The 14,742-nt window shown below is 45.1% G+C and overlaps 1 protein-coding gene across 1 annotated transcript in view; it reads left to right on the top strand.

Moving 5' to 3' along the window:
• Window positions 1-14,742, top strand: part of ZNF638 (zinc finger protein 638) — a 54,810-nt gene that overhangs the window by 28,520 nt on the left and 11,548 nt on the right. Inside the window, exons 6-14 of the mRNA XM_041403137.1 lie at window positions 1,963-2,240; window positions 4,183-4,329; window positions 5,212-5,331; window positions 7,095-7,153; window positions 7,292-7,335; window positions 8,170-8,235; window positions 9,401-9,658; window positions 9,837-9,877; window positions 13,127-13,168. Of these exons, the coding sequence (XP_041259071.1) occupies window positions 1,963-2,240; window positions 4,183-4,329; window positions 5,212-5,331; window positions 7,095-7,153; window positions 7,292-7,335; window positions 8,170-8,235; window positions 9,401-9,658; window positions 9,837-9,877; window positions 13,127-13,168 (1,055 nt within the window). The remainder of the gene's footprint in view (window positions 1-1,962; window positions 2,241-4,182; window positions 4,330-5,211; window positions 5,332-7,094; window positions 7,154-7,291; window positions 7,336-8,169; window positions 8,236-9,400; window positions 9,659-9,836; window positions 9,878-13,126; window positions 13,169-14,742) is intronic.

The raw sequence follows: 14,742 nt of genomic DNA, 5'->3' as shown, positions 1-14,742 counted from the left end.
GGATTCCCAATGGGAATTTCGGGAATGCTCAGTGGGATTCCTGTTGGTTTTTCACCCTCAAAGGGAATTTTGGGAATGATCAGTGGGATTCCCAAAGTTTTTTCCACCTCCAATGGGAATTTTGGGAATTCGCTGGGATTCATGATGGTTTTTTGATCCCTGATTAGAATTTTGGGAATGCTCAGTGGAATTCCCAAAGTTTTCTTCACCCCCAATGGGAATTCTGGGAATTCGCTGGGATTCACGATGGTTTTTTGATCCCTGATCAGAATTTTGGGAATGTTCAGTGGCATTCCCAATGGGAATTCCAGGAATGCTCAGTGGGATTCCTGTTGGTTTTTCACTCCAAGTGGGAATCTTGGGAATGATCAGTGGGATTCCCAAAGGTTTTTCATCCCTTATCAGCATTTTGGGAATGCTCAGTGGGATTCCCAAAGGTTTTTCATCCCTTATTGGAATTTTGGGAATGCTCAGTGGGATTCCCAAAGGTTTTTCATCCCTTATTGGAATTTTGGGAATGCTCAGTGGGATTCCTGATGGGAATTTTGGGAATGCTCAATGGGATTCCCAAAGGTTTTTCATCCCTTATTGGAATTTTGGGAATGCTCAGTGGGATTCCTGATGGGAATTTCGGGATTGCTCAGTGGAATTCCCAAATTTTCACCCCTAATTGCAATTTTGGCAACGCTCAACGGGTTTTCCCGAAGTTTTTTTTCGCTCCCAATGGGAATTTTGGGATTCCCAGGATTTTTTTTAGGGATAAATGAAATAAATGGGGAATGCTCCGACCAGTAACCGACCTGTGGGTTCTCCGCAGCCGTGCAGCAGCCGGGCATTAATTAAGGACTAATTAAGGACTAATTAAAGCACCCTGAGCAGCCCAGGAAGGCTCCGAGCTAGTAAGTACTGTGGGCTCAGAGAGCAGCAGGGAATTCCCAAAGGATTCCAAAAAAATTCCAAAAAAATCCCATTAAAAAAAAAAAAAAATCCTTTTCCCCTCAAAATCTTCCCCAAAAAATTCCCCTTTTATTCCTCAAAATTCCCCAAAAAATCAAAAAAAATCCCATTTTTTTTCCATTCCTTCCTAGGAAGCCAGGCCAAATCTGATTTTTTTTTTTTTGTGGAGAAAAATTCCAAAAAAATTCCTGTTTTTTCTACCAAAATACCCAAAAAAATCCCCCAAAATCCTGGGTTTTTTTCCCCAATAAATTCCCTTTTTTCCCTCAAAAGAATCCCAAAAAAATTCCCAAAAAGTCCTGGGTTTTTTTCCCAAAATCCCAACAATTTGCCAAAAAATGCCCAAAAATTCCTGGGTTTTTCCCAAAATTAAAAACAAAAAAAAACCCAACAAATTCTTAGATTTTTTTTTCCCAAAAAATTCCTGGGTTTTCCCCAAAATTAAAAAAAAAATCCCAACAAATTCCTGGATTTTTTTAAAAAAAATTCCTGGGTTTTTCCCCCAAAAATAAAAAAAAATTCCAAACAAATCCCCAAAAAAATTTTTAAAAATTCAGTTTTTTCCCAAAATACCCAAAAAAAAAAAATTCCAACAAATTCCTGATTTTTTTCCAATAAACTCCTGTTTTTTCCCGCAGAAGAATCCCAAAAACATTCCCCTTTTTTTTCCCAAAATCCCAAAAATTTCCAAAAAAAATCCCACAAAATTCCTGGGTTTTCCCCAAAAATTCCCAAAAATATTCCTGGTTTTTCCCCAAAATTAAAAAAAAAAATCTCAACAAATTCATGGGTTTTTTTTCCCCAAAAAAATTAAAAAATAATTTAAAAATTTTTAAAAAAACATTTAAAAATTCAGTTTTTTTCCCAAAAAAAATCCACCAAAAAATTCACTTTTTTTTTTTTTTCCCCCCAAAATTCACATTTTTTCCCAAAATTCCCAAAATATCCCTGAAATATTCCCATTTTTTTTCCCCAACCCCACCAACGCCCGCTCTGCTCCCGCAGCCAGGAAAGCCGCTCTGGAGGCCGTGATGAAAACGCTGGGGCCGGGATTCCTGGCAGAATTCCAGAAGCACAAATCCCTGCAGGCGGCCGTCCAGGAGTCCCTGAGCTCCGGGAAACCCCACGGAATTCCCAAGAAAACCTCCAGGAGCATCCCGAAAAATCCCCGGAAGGAGGGAGGGGCGGGACCCAGCTCTGCCCCGGAAGGCCGAGGGGCGACCCCGAAAAAAGAGAGGGAGGAGGAGGAGGAATCGTCCGGGAAGAGTCAGCCCTACAACAGGGTGGGTTTGGGAATTCCGGGGGGTTGGGAATTCCGGGGGTTTGGGGGGGTTTGGGAATTCCGGGTGTTTGGGGGGGGTTGGGAATTCCGGGGGTTTGGCAGGAATTCCTGGGGTTTGGTGGGAATTCCGAGGGGTTTGGGGGTTTTTGGGAATTCCTGGGGTTTGGGTAGGGTGTGACTTCAGGGAAGTTGTTCCATGGCGGAATTCCTGCCAGGATGCACGTGGGAATTCTGGAATTCTGTATGGGAAGGGATTTTGAGATGATTTATTCCACAATCCAGTCCAACCTTTCCTTGGAATTCTGGAATTCCGTCAAGATTTATTTCACAATTCCAACAATTCTAGTCCAGCCTTTCCTTGGGCACTCCCAGACAGGAAAAAATCCTGGAATTTTGGAATTCCATCATGATTTATTCCACAATCCCAGGTAGCTCCAATTCCAATCCAGCCTTTCTTTGGACACTTCCAGGGATGAAAAAATCCTGGAATTCTGTCAGGATTTATTCTACAGTTCCCACAATTCCAGGTTTCTCCAATCCAAATCCAGCATTTCCTTGGAATTACAGATTTCCATCAAGATTTATTCCTCAATCCCAGGTGGCTCCAATTCCAATCCAACTTTTCCTTGGACACTTCCAGGGATGAAAATTCCTGGAATTCCATCAGGATTTATTCCACAATCCCAACCTTCCAATCCAAGGTGGCTCAAATCCATCATTTCCTTGGATGAAAAATTTCTGGAATTCCATCACTATTTATTCCACAATCCCAGGTGGCTCCAGTCCAACCTTTCCTTGAACGCTCCCAGGGATGAAAAAATCCTGGAATTCTGGAATTCCATCGTGATTTATTCCACAATCCCAGGTGGCTCCAATCCAACCTTTCCTTGGACCTCTGTAGGGATGAAAAAAACCTGGAATTCTGGAATTCCATCATGATTTATTCCCCAATCCCAGGTGGCTCCAATCCAACCTATCCTTGGACACTTCCAGGGATGAAAAAATCCTGGAATTCTGGAATTCCGTCGTGATTTATTCCACAGTCCCAGGTGGCTCCAATCCAACCTTTCCTTGGACTTCTGTAGGGATTAAAAAAACCTGGAATTCTGGAATTCCATCGTGATTTATTCCACAATCCCAGGTGGCTCCAATCCAACCTATCCTTGGACACTTCCAGGGATGAAAAAATCCTGGAATTCTGGAATTCCGTCGTGATTTATTCCACAGTCCCAGGTGGCTCCAATCCAACCTTTCCTTGGACCCTTGTAGGGATGAAAAAATCCTGGAATTCTGGAATTCCGTCGTGATTTATTCCACAGTCCCAGGTGGCTCCAATCCAACCTTTCCTTGAACACTTCCAGGGATGAAAAAATCCTGGAATTCTGGAATTCCATCAGGATTTATTCCACAATCCCAGGTGGCTCCAATCCAACCTTTCCTTGGACACTTCCAGGGGTGAAAATTCCTGAAATTCCATAATGATTTATTCCACAATTCCCACAATCCCAGGTGGCTCCAGTCCAGTTTTTCCTTGGACACTCCCAGGGATGGAAGGTCCTGGAATTCCATCAGGATTTATTCCACAATTCCAACAATCCCAGGTGGCTCCAGTCCAACCTTTCCTTGAACACTCCCAGGTATGAAAAAATCCTGGAATTCTGGAATTCCATCAAGATTTATTCCACAATTCCCACAATCCCAGGTGGCTCCAGTCCAGTTTTTCCTTGGACACTCCCAGGGATGGAAGGTCCTGGAATTCCATCAGGATTTATTCCACAATCTCAGGTGGCTCCAACCCAACCTTTCCTTGAACACTCCCAGGGATGAAAAAATCCTGGAATTCTGGAATTCCACCCATCTTTCCTCCACAATCCCCAATCCCTCCCAGCAGTGCCAAAACCCATCAGAATTCCGAATTTCCGCAATTCTCTCGGTGTTTGCAGCTGCTGAGGGAGGAGCTGCTGAGCTGCGGCACCGTGCTGCAGATCTCGGATCTGCCGGATTCGGGATTTTCCGACCAGGACATCAAGAAGCTGGTGCAGCCCTTCGGGAAGGTCAGCGACCTCATCGTGCTGCGCTCCCGCAACGAGGTGAGCCCGGAACGGCATCGGGATCGGGGCTCAGCATTCCCGGGGATCCCGCCAGGACTGGGGACTCTGTGGGATTTTGTGGATTTTTTTTCCTCTTTTTCCCCTTTCCTGTTCCCCCTTCTCTTTTTCCTCTGTTTTCTCTCTTTTCCATCATTTTTCCTTTTTCCCCCTTCTTTTCCCACCCTTTATTTCCCATTCTCCCCCCTTATCCCCTTCCCTTTTCTCCATTTTTCCCCCTTTTTGCATTTTTCCCCCTTTCCTCTTTTATTCCCTTTTATTCCCATTTTTCCCGTTGTTCTCCCTTTATTTTCCTTTCTCCCCTTGGTTTTCCTTCCTTTCCCTTCCTTTTCCCTTCCTCCCCCTCTCTTTTCCTCATTTTCCCCCTTATTTTCCTCTCCTTTTTCCCATTTTTTTCCCCTTTTTTCCCTTTTTTTTTCCTTTTTTCCCCCCCTTTTTTCCCCCCTTTTTCCCCTTTTTCCCCTTTTTTTCCCCTTTTTTTCCCCCCCTTTTTCCCCTATTTTTCCATTTTTTCCCCCTTTTTCCCCCTTTTTTCCCCCTTTTTTTCCCCTCTTTTTTCCCCTTCTTCCCCTTCTATTTTCCCCTTGTCCTCCCTTTGTTTTCCTTTTTTCCTTCCTTCCCCTTCATTCTCCTTTTCTCCCTTTTCCCTTCCCCCTCCTTTTTCCCTCTGTTCTCCCTTTATTTTCCTTTTCCCATTTTCCCTTCCTTCTCCCTTTTTCCCCTTTCCCTTTTCCTCCTTCTTCCCTTTCCCCTCCACTCTTGGATTCCCTCCCTGCAATTCCCAATCCCGGCCGGATTTCCCTCCCACAGACCTCCCCCCTAACGCCGGGAATTCCGGGAATTCCGGCATTCCCTGTGTTCCAGGCCTACCTGGAGATGAACTACAAGGAGGCCGTGATCGCCGCCGTCAAGTTCGGGGAGACGGCGCCGGTGCTGCTCAACGGGAAACGCGTCCGGATCAGCGTGGCCGAGAGGGCCCAGGTGGGAGCGGGAATTCCCACTGGGAATTCTGACTGGGAGCAGGGAATCCAGCCTGCAATCCGGGAATTCCCACCGGGAATTACAGGTGGGAGTGCAGATTCCAGCCAAGAGCGGGAATGTTGGCCGGGAATGGCGTCTGGAAAATGAGGGTGGGAGCAGCAATTCCCAGTGGGAATTCCAGCCAGAAATTCCAACTGGGAATTCTGACCAGGAGTGCCAATTCCAGCTGATCTGGAAGATGAGGGTGGAGCAGAAATTCCCAGTGGGAATTCCAACCAGAAATTCCAACTGGGAATTCTGACCAGGAGTACCAATTCCAGTTGGGAATTCCAGCTGGGAGAGGAATTCCCAGCCGGGAATTCCAACTGGGAATTCTGACCAGGAGTACCAATTCCAGTTGGGAATTCCAGCTGGGAGAGGAATTCCCAGCCGGGAATTCCAACTGGGAATTCTGACCAGGAGTACCAATTCCAGTTGGGAATTCCAGCTGGGAGAGGAATTCCCAGCCGGGAATTCCAACTGGGAATTCTGACCAGGAGTACCAATTCCAGTTGGGAATTCCAGCTGGGAGAGGAATTCCCAGCCGGGAATTCCAACTGGGAATTCTGACCGGGAGCGGCAGTTCTGACCAGGAGTGGGAATTCCAGCCCAGGATCTGGGAATTCCAACCAGGAATCCCAGCAAGGAATTCCAACTGCAAATGCCAACTGGGAATTCCACCCAGGAATTTGATCAGGAATTCCAACCAGGAATTCCAACTGGGAGTGGCAATGCCAGATGGGAATTCCGTCCTAGTCTGGGAATTCCAACTGGGAATAGAATGAGGGTGAGAGCTGGAATTCCAGCTGGGAATTCCAACCAGGAGAGGGAATTCCAGCTGAGAACGAGAATTCCATCCTAGGTTCTGGGAATTCCAACTTGGGAGCAGGAATTCCAGTGGGGAATTGCAGTCAGGAATTTCAATTGGGAGTAGGAATTCCAGCCAAGAATTCTAACTGGGAATTTTAGCCAGGAGAGGGAATTCCAACTGGGAATTCTGACCAGGAGTACCAATTCCAGGTGGAAATTCCAGCTGGGAGAAGAAATTCCAGCTGGGAATTATGACTGGGAGTGGCAGTTCTGACCAGGAGTGGGAATTCCAGCCCAGGAGCAGGAATTTCAGCCAGGAATTCCAACTGGGAGCAGGAATTCCAGATGGAAATTCCAATCCAGAGAGGGAATTCCAGCCTGGAATCTGGGAATTCCAGCCCAGGATTTGAGAATTCCAACTGGGAGCAGGAAATTCCAGCTGGGATTTTCAACCAGGAGCAGGAATTCCATCCTGGAATCCACAAATTCCAAGCTAGGAGAGGGAATTCCAGTCAGGATCTGGGAATTCTGTCCAGGAATCCGGGAATTCCAGCTGGGAATTCATCCAGAAATGGGGGTGGAGTGGGAATTGCAGCCAGAGCTATTAATTAATTATTCCACTGAAGTGTTAATGATTATTAAGCTTCTTTTTCATACATTTATAGATACACACACACTAATAAATTAAATTAATTTAAACTAATTAACAAACTTAATTATTAACAACTATTATTAATCCAGTTCCATGTATTTGTTAATATAATCATACATTGATTAATAAAATCTAAATGAAAATTTAAGTAACAATGGCCATAATTCATATTTTATAATGGCTTAATTAGCATTAATTAATTAGAATTAATAGTTCTATTTCATGTCAATTATTAATAAATCCCAAATTTTTTTTCCGCTTCCAGGCGAAAAAAACGGTGAAAAAACGAGTCCTGAACCCCAAAAAAACTCCAACAATCACCAAGTAAGACCCTCATTAATTAATTAATGTTAATTACAATAATTGGGCACCCAAGGGGCTCAAACCTTGGGCTTTAATTTGGGTTAATAATTAATAATTATTAATTAAATTGATTTTTTGGTGTCTTTTTTACCCTCCCAGGAAAGTTCCAAGCACCAACACCAAGAGCCCCAAAGTCCTGACAGGTGAGGTTGATCATCTTTAACTAATTAATAATTCATTAGTGATTCATTCTCAACTGACCAGCCTAATTAATAATTTAATTGGTTTCATTATTTCTAATTTCTTTGGCTTTTAATAAAAATTATTGGTGCCAAGTCATCGTTTTGCTTTTATTTCTCAGCTCATTTAATTATTAATTAATTAACTAATGACATATTAATTAGTCAGCGTAATTAATTATTCATTAATTGGCTGCATTATTTTTAATTCTGTTGGGTTTTAACAGGGAAATCATGGATTTTCTTCCATTCCTGAGCTGGGGTTTTGGATTAATTTCAATTTTGGGATTATTTACCCAAAAAAAAAAATCTGAATTTCTCCCCCAGAATCCCCAAATTTTTTTTTTCCAAAAAATCCCTCCCTTTTCTCCCAAAAATTAATTTTTTCCCCCCAAATCCTTCTAAAATCCACTTTTTTTTTCTACCTAAAATCCACATTTGCCCCTAAAATCTTCCCTTTTTTGCCCCCAAAATTTGCCTGGATTTAATTTAAATTTTGGGAATATTTTTGCCTCCAAAATCCCACAGAATTAATTTAAATTTTGAGTTTCTTTAACCCCAAAAAATCCAAATTTTTTCCCCCGAAAATCCCCATCTTTCTTTCCATAAATTGCCCTGGATTTAATTTAAATTTTGGGATTTTTACCCTAAAAAAATCCAGAATTTTTCCCCCCAAATCCCTTTTCTTTTTGCTCCAATCCCTGGAATTCCTTGGATTTTTTTGGAATTTTGTTCCCTTGGGAAGGAATCGTTGATGGGAATTGGGAATTCCGGGGTTTTTGGGGGATTTTTTTGTAGGGAAAAAGGAAAAAGTGAAGAAAACTCTGGGAGAGAAGAAAGTGAAGAAAGCCCCAGATGAGGAAGGTGAGGGGGAAATGGGGAAAAATTGGGAAAAATGGAAAAAATGCCTCAGAAAATGGGGGGAAATGGGAAAAAAAACTTTGGAAAATGGGAAAAGGTCTTGGGAAAACGAGAAGAGAAAATAGCAGGAAAAAAACCTTGGGAAAACGGAAAAAAAGCTCTGGAAAATGGGGAAAAATCTTGGGGAAAAGGGGGAAAAATTGGAGAAATGGGGAAAAATCTTGGGGAAGAACGTGGGGAAAAGGGGAAGAAATTTGGGAAAACAAGAAAGTGAAATTTGGGAAAATAGGAAGAGAAAATGGAAAAAAAAATCTTCTGAAAATGGGAAAAACATTGGGAAAATGGGGGGAAAAACTTGGAAAAAATTAGAAAAGAAAATGGAAGAAAACTTTAGAAAATGGGGAAAAAATGGGGAAAAAGCCTTGGAGAAACAGGGAAAAAAAAAACTTGGGAAAATAGGGAAAAAATCTTGGGAACATGGGAAAAGAAAATGGGAAAGAAAAAACACTTGGGAAAATGGGGGAAAAAACCTTGGGAAAATGGGGGAAAAACCTTGGGAAAATGGGGGAAAAAAACCTTGGGAAAATGGGGGGAAAAACCTTGGGAAAATGGGGGGAAAACCTTGGGAAAATGGGGGAAAAACCTTGGGAAAATGGGGGGAAAACCTTGGGAAAATGTGGAAAAATGGGGGAAAAAACTGAGAAAATGGGAAAAAACCCTCAGGTAAACAGGAAAAAAAAACCTTGGGAAAATGGGGGAAAAAAACCTTGGGAAAATGGGGGAATAAACCTTGGGAAAATGGGGGGAAAAAACCTTGGGAAAATGGGGAAAAAATGGGAAAAAACCTGAGAAAATGGAAAAAAACCTCAGGTAAACAGGAAAAAAAACCTTGGGAAAATGGGAAGGAAAAACATGGGGGTGAAAACTTGGAAAAACGAAGAGAAAATGTTGGGAAAATGAGGAAATCATGGCAAAAAACCTTTGGAAAATGGTGAAGAGAAAATGTCGGGAAAATGAGGAAATCATGGCCAAAAACCTTTGGAAAATGGGTTTAGGAAGGGAAACGAGCCCTGTACCAATCTCCAGTGGCAAAAAACCTTTGGAAAATGGATTTAGGAAGGGAAACGAGCCCTGTACCAATCTCCAGGCGCTGGTTTTTCCCCCTCAGGAAAAGCAACGGGTGAAGATTCCGGGACTCCGGCCGAGGCCGGGCCGGAAATTCCGGGATCGGAGCCCTCGGATGCCAACAATCCCCATGCCAACAATCCCCATCCCAACAATCCCCATCCCAACAATCCCCATCCCAACAATCCCCATCCCAACAATCCCCATCCCAACAATCCCCATCCCAACAATCCCCATCCCAAATCCTCCCCGGAGCACGACGGGCTGGAGGACCCCGGGACAACCCTGGAGGCAGGGCCAGGTAATTCCAGGGAATTCATGGAATTCTTTAGAGTTGGGGGGGATCCAAAGCTGGGGTGGTTTTGGGAGGAAAAAAATCCTTTGGAAATAAGGGATAAAAGGAAGTTTGGGAATTCCCGAAATCCCTGGGGAATTTGGGAATGCTGTAGGATTCAGCTGTTCCTTTTCCCCGTTTTCAGAGCCTGCGGTGAGCGAGGAACCCTCGGATCCAGGCGGGAAGGTCAGCGGGGTTCGGGAATTTGGGGATTTTGGGGATTTGGGAACTGTGAGGATTGTGGGGATTTGGGAGAAGGAGGGAATTGTGGGGTCTTGGAAATTTGGGGATTTTGGGGATTTGAGAACTGTGGGGATTGTGGGGATTTGGGAGAAGGAGGGAATTGTGGGGACTTGGAAATTTGGGAATTTTGAGAATTGTGGGAACACTGGGAATTTCCCTGCTTTCCCAATGATTCCCAGCAATCCCAACCTCCAGCCCCTTTGGCTCCATCCCATCCCACCCCACAATTCCCACTGGAAACTCCCCAGTCCCAAACCCCATAAAGTCCCTTTGGGATGGAACGGGAGCTCTGGGATTGGGATTCCCTTTGGGATGGGAACAGCAAGCGCTGGGCTCTGAGATCGGGGTTGGAATTCCTTTTGGGATGGATTTGGGAGCTCTGGGATTGGGATTGCGATTCCCTTTGGGATGAGAACAGGAGCTGTGGGATTGGGATCAGGATGGGAACAGTGGGAACAGCAAGCTGTGGGATCAGGATTGGAATTCCCTTTGGGATGAGAACGGGAGCTCTGGGATCGGGATCAGGATTCCCATTGGGGTGGGAACGGTGAGCTCTGGGATCGGGATTGGGATTGGGATTCCTTTTGGGATGGAAATGGTGAGCTCTGGGATCGGGATCAGGATTCCCTTTGGGATGGGAGCAGCGGGAGCAGGAGCTGTGGGATCGGGATGGAGATGGGAATTCCCTTTGGGATGGGAGCAGGAGCTGTGGGGTCGGGATCGGGATTCCCTTTGGGATGGGAGCAGGAGCTGTGGGGTCGGGATTCCCTTTGGCCTTTGGGATGAGAATGGGAGCTCTGGCATCGGGATGGGAATTCGGATTGGGATTCCCTTTGGGATGGGAACAGGAGCTCTGGGATTTGGATCAGGATGGGAACAGTGGGAACAGCAAGCTGTGGGATCAGGATTGGAATTCCCTTTGGGATGAGAACGGGAGCTCTGGGATCGGGATCAGGATTCCCATTGGGGTGGGAACGGTGAGCTCTGGGATCGGGATTGGAATTGGGATTCCTTTTGGGATGGAAATGGTGAGCTCTGGGATTGGGATCAGGATTCCCTTTGGGATGGGAACAGTGGGAACAGGAGCTGTGGGATCAGGATTGGAATTCCGTTTGGGATGAGAATGGGAGCTCTGGGATCGGGATTGGAATTCGGATTGGGATTCCCTTTGGGATGGGAACAGGAGCTCTGTGATTGGGTTTGGGATTGGGATTGGGATTCCCTTTGGGATGGGAACAGCGGGAACAGGAGCTGTGGGATTGGGATGAAGATGGGAATTGCCTTTGGGATGGGAAGAGGAGCTCTGGGCTGTGGGATCAGGATTGGGATTCCCTTTGGGATGGGAACAGCGGGAGCAGGAGCTGCGGGATCGGGATTGGGATTCCCTTTGGGATGGGAACAGCGGGAGCAGGAGCTGTGGGATCGGGATCGGGATCGGCATTCTCTTCGGGATGGGAGCGGCGGGAGCAGGAGCTGTGGGATCAGGATCGGGATTCCCTTCGGGATGGGAGCAGGAGCTGTGGGGTCGGGGTCAGGATTCCCTTCGGGATGGGAGCGGCGGGAGCAGGAGCCGCCTTGTGGGGATTGTGGGATTGAGGGAAGTTGGGGAATTTGGGGATTGTGGGAACTGGGGGAGTTGGAAATATGGGGCGTTGTGGGGATTGGGGGGATTGTGGGATTGAGGGAAGGTGGGGAATTTGGGGATTGGGGGGATTGGGGGATTTAGGGATTGTGGGGTTGAGGGAAGTTGGGCAATTTGGGGATTGTAGGAACTGGGGGAGTTGGAAATATGGGGCGTTGTGGGGATTGGGGGATTTGTGGGATTGAGGGATTGAGGGAAGTTGAGCAATTTGGGGATTGTGGGAATTGGGGGAGTTGGAAATTTGGGGCATTGTGGGGATTGGAGGGATTGTGGCAATGTGGGGATTGGGGGATTTGTGGGATTGGGGGAGTTCGGGGAATCTTAGGAGCTGGGGGAATTTGTGGGATCGTGAGATTTGGGGGAAGTTGGAGAATTTTGGGATTGGGGGAATTTGGGAATTTTAGGGGTTGTGGGATTGAGGGAAGTTGGGGAATTTGGGGATTGTGGGAATTTGTGGGGAGTTGGAAATTTTGGGATTGGGGGATTGTGGCAATGTGGGGATTGGGGGATTTGTGGGATTGAGGGATTGAGGGAAGTTGGGGAATTTGAGGGATTGTGGGAATTGGGGGGAGTTGGAAATATGGGGCGTTGTGGGGATTGGGGGAATTGTGGGATTGGGGGAACTGGGGGAGTTGTGGGGATTGGAGGAATTGGGAATTTTAGGGATTGTGGGATTGAGGGAAGTTGGGGAATTTGGGGATTGTGGGAACTGGGGGAGTTGGAAATATGGGGCATTGTGGGGATTGGGGGGATTGTGGCAATGTGGGGATTGGGGAAATTAGGGAATTTTAGGGATTGTGGGATTGAGGGAAAGTGAGCATTTTGGGAATTGTGGGGATTTAGGAGTTGGGGAAATTGGAAAATTTTGGGATTGTAGGAATTGGAGAAATTGGGAATTTGTGGGATTGGGGGAAGTTGAGCATTTTGGGAATTGAGGGAAGTTGGGAATTTTAGGGATTGTGGGATTTAGGAAGTTGAGCATTTTGGGAATTGCAGGAATTGGGGGAGTTGTGGGGATTTGGGAATTGTGGGATTGGGGGAAGTTGGGGAATTTGGGAATTGGAATTTTAGGATTTGGGGGAAGTTGGAGAATTTGGGAATTTTGGGGATTGTGAGAACTTGGGAATTTTAGGGATTGTGGGATTTGGGGGGAGTTGGGAGATTGAGGGAAGTTGGAAATTGTGTGAATTTTAGGAATTGGGGGAGTTGGGGGAATTTGGGAATTGTGGGGACTGTAGGAATTGTGAGATTGGGGAGATAGTGGGAATTGTGGGAATGTGAAGAACTGGGGGAATTTGGGGAATGTGGGAATTGGAGGAATTCTGGGAAAAATCCCCAGTTTTCCGCTTCCAACAAGATTTGGGATTTAAACAGAATTTAAACAGAATTTTTATCCTACCTGGTGTTTAAAACTACTTTTTCCCACTGGGAATTGATGGTGGGAAATGTTTTTTTGGATTTTGACACGATGAACACTTTAACTACAATCAATTAATCAGTTATTAATTATTATTAATGAAGTTCCAATCCCTTTTTTCCCCTCCCTAAAGGAAGCAATTTTCATTGCTCTCATCAAGGAGTCCGATCCCAAGGTGAGTTTTTCCTCATTATCCCAAGTTTTTCTCCTCATTGTCCCAAATTTTTTCCTCATTATCCCAATTTTCTTTGGAATTTCATTAACTGGGAGCTGGGAATGCTCATTCCTGAACATTTCAGGTTGGGATAAACCCCACTTTATCCCTGGAGTGGGATTTTTTGGCACTTTGGGGATCCCCCGGGCCCTGTGATCCTTTCAGAATTCCAGGATTAATTCCAAGATTCTCCTCAGGTGCCTCGGAGGTTTTCTCCTTAAAAAAAGTGTGGAAAAGATCAAAATTTATCTCAATTCCAGTTCAAAATTCCAGTCTTTTATAGATGGAGAGAAGTTTTTTTCCCTTCCCCCCCTTTTTTCACTTCCTTTCTCCCCCTAATTTCCTTTTTCCCCACATTTCCCCCTTTTTTCCCTCCTGTTCCTCCTTCCTTCTCTCTTTCCCATTTGTCCCTTTTTCCCTTTGTTTTCTCCTTTCTTTCCCCCCTTTTCCTCCTCTCCCTTTTCCCCCTTTTTCTCTTGTTCCCCCTCCCTTTTCCCCATTTTTTCCCTTTTTCCCCCTTTTCCTATTCTTCCTTCCTTTTTTCCATTCTTTTTTTCCTTCCTTTCCCCCCTTTGTCCATTTCTCCCTTCTTTCCCCTTTTCTCCCTTTTTTTTCTCCTTCCTTTTTTGCCTTTTCCTTGTTTTTCCCTTCCCTTTTAACCTCTTCCCCCCCTTTTTTCCTTCCCCCTTTTTCCCCTTGTTTTCTCCTTCCTTTTTCCCTTCTTTCCCCTTTTTCCCCTTCCCATTTCCTCTTTTCCCCTTATTTCCCATTTTTCCTTTTTTCCCTCTTTTGTTCCATTCCCCCTTTTTCTCCTTTTTTCTCCTTCCTTTTTTCCTTTTTCCCCTTCCCCTCTTTTTCCTTCTTCTCCCCTTTGTTCCATATTCTCCTTTTCTCCTTTTTTCCCCTTCTTCCCCCTTTTTTCTCCTTCCTTTTTTCCTTTTTCCCCTTCCCCTCTTTTTCCTTCTTCTCCTTCTCCATATTCTCCTTTTCTCCTTTTTTCCCCTTCTTCCCCCTTTTTTCTCCTTCTTTTTCCCCCCTTTCCCTCCCTTTTACCCCTCTTCCCCCTTTTTTCTGCTTCCCTTTTTCCCTCTTTTTCCCTTCCCCCCTTCCCTTTTCCTCATTTCTCCTTTATTTCCCCCTTTTTCCCCTCTTTCTCTCCTTTGTTCCTTTTTTCCCTTTCCCCTTTTTCCCCTTCCCTTTTCCTCTTTCCCCCTTATTTCCCATTTTTTCCTTTTTTCCCCTCTTTCACTCCTTTTTTCCATTTCCCCCTCTTTTCCCTTTCCTCCTTCCCCCTTCTTTTCTCTTTCCTTTTTCCCTTCTTTCCCCTTTTTCCTTTTCCTCTTTTCCCCTATATTTTCCATTTTATTCCTTCTTTTCCCCCTTTGTTCCATTTCCCCCTTTCCTCTCTTTCCCCATTTTTTCTCCTTCCCTTTTCCCTTCTTTCCCCTTTCCCCCCTTCCCTTTTCCTCCTTTCCCCTTTCATTTTAATCCCTCTTTTCCCCCCCTTCCCCCTTTTCTCCCTTTCCCCCTTTTTC

Source organism: Onychostruthus taczanowskii, unplaced genomic scaffold (assembly GCF_017590055.1).
Source record: "Onychostruthus taczanowskii isolate IOZ18803 unplaced genomic scaffold, ASM1759005v1 scaffold2, whole genome shotgun sequence".
NCBI classification, from domain to species: Eukaryota; Metazoa; Chordata; class Aves; order Passeriformes; family Passeridae; genus Onychostruthus; species Onychostruthus taczanowskii.
This window is presented reverse-complemented; position numbering and strand designations above follow the sequence as displayed.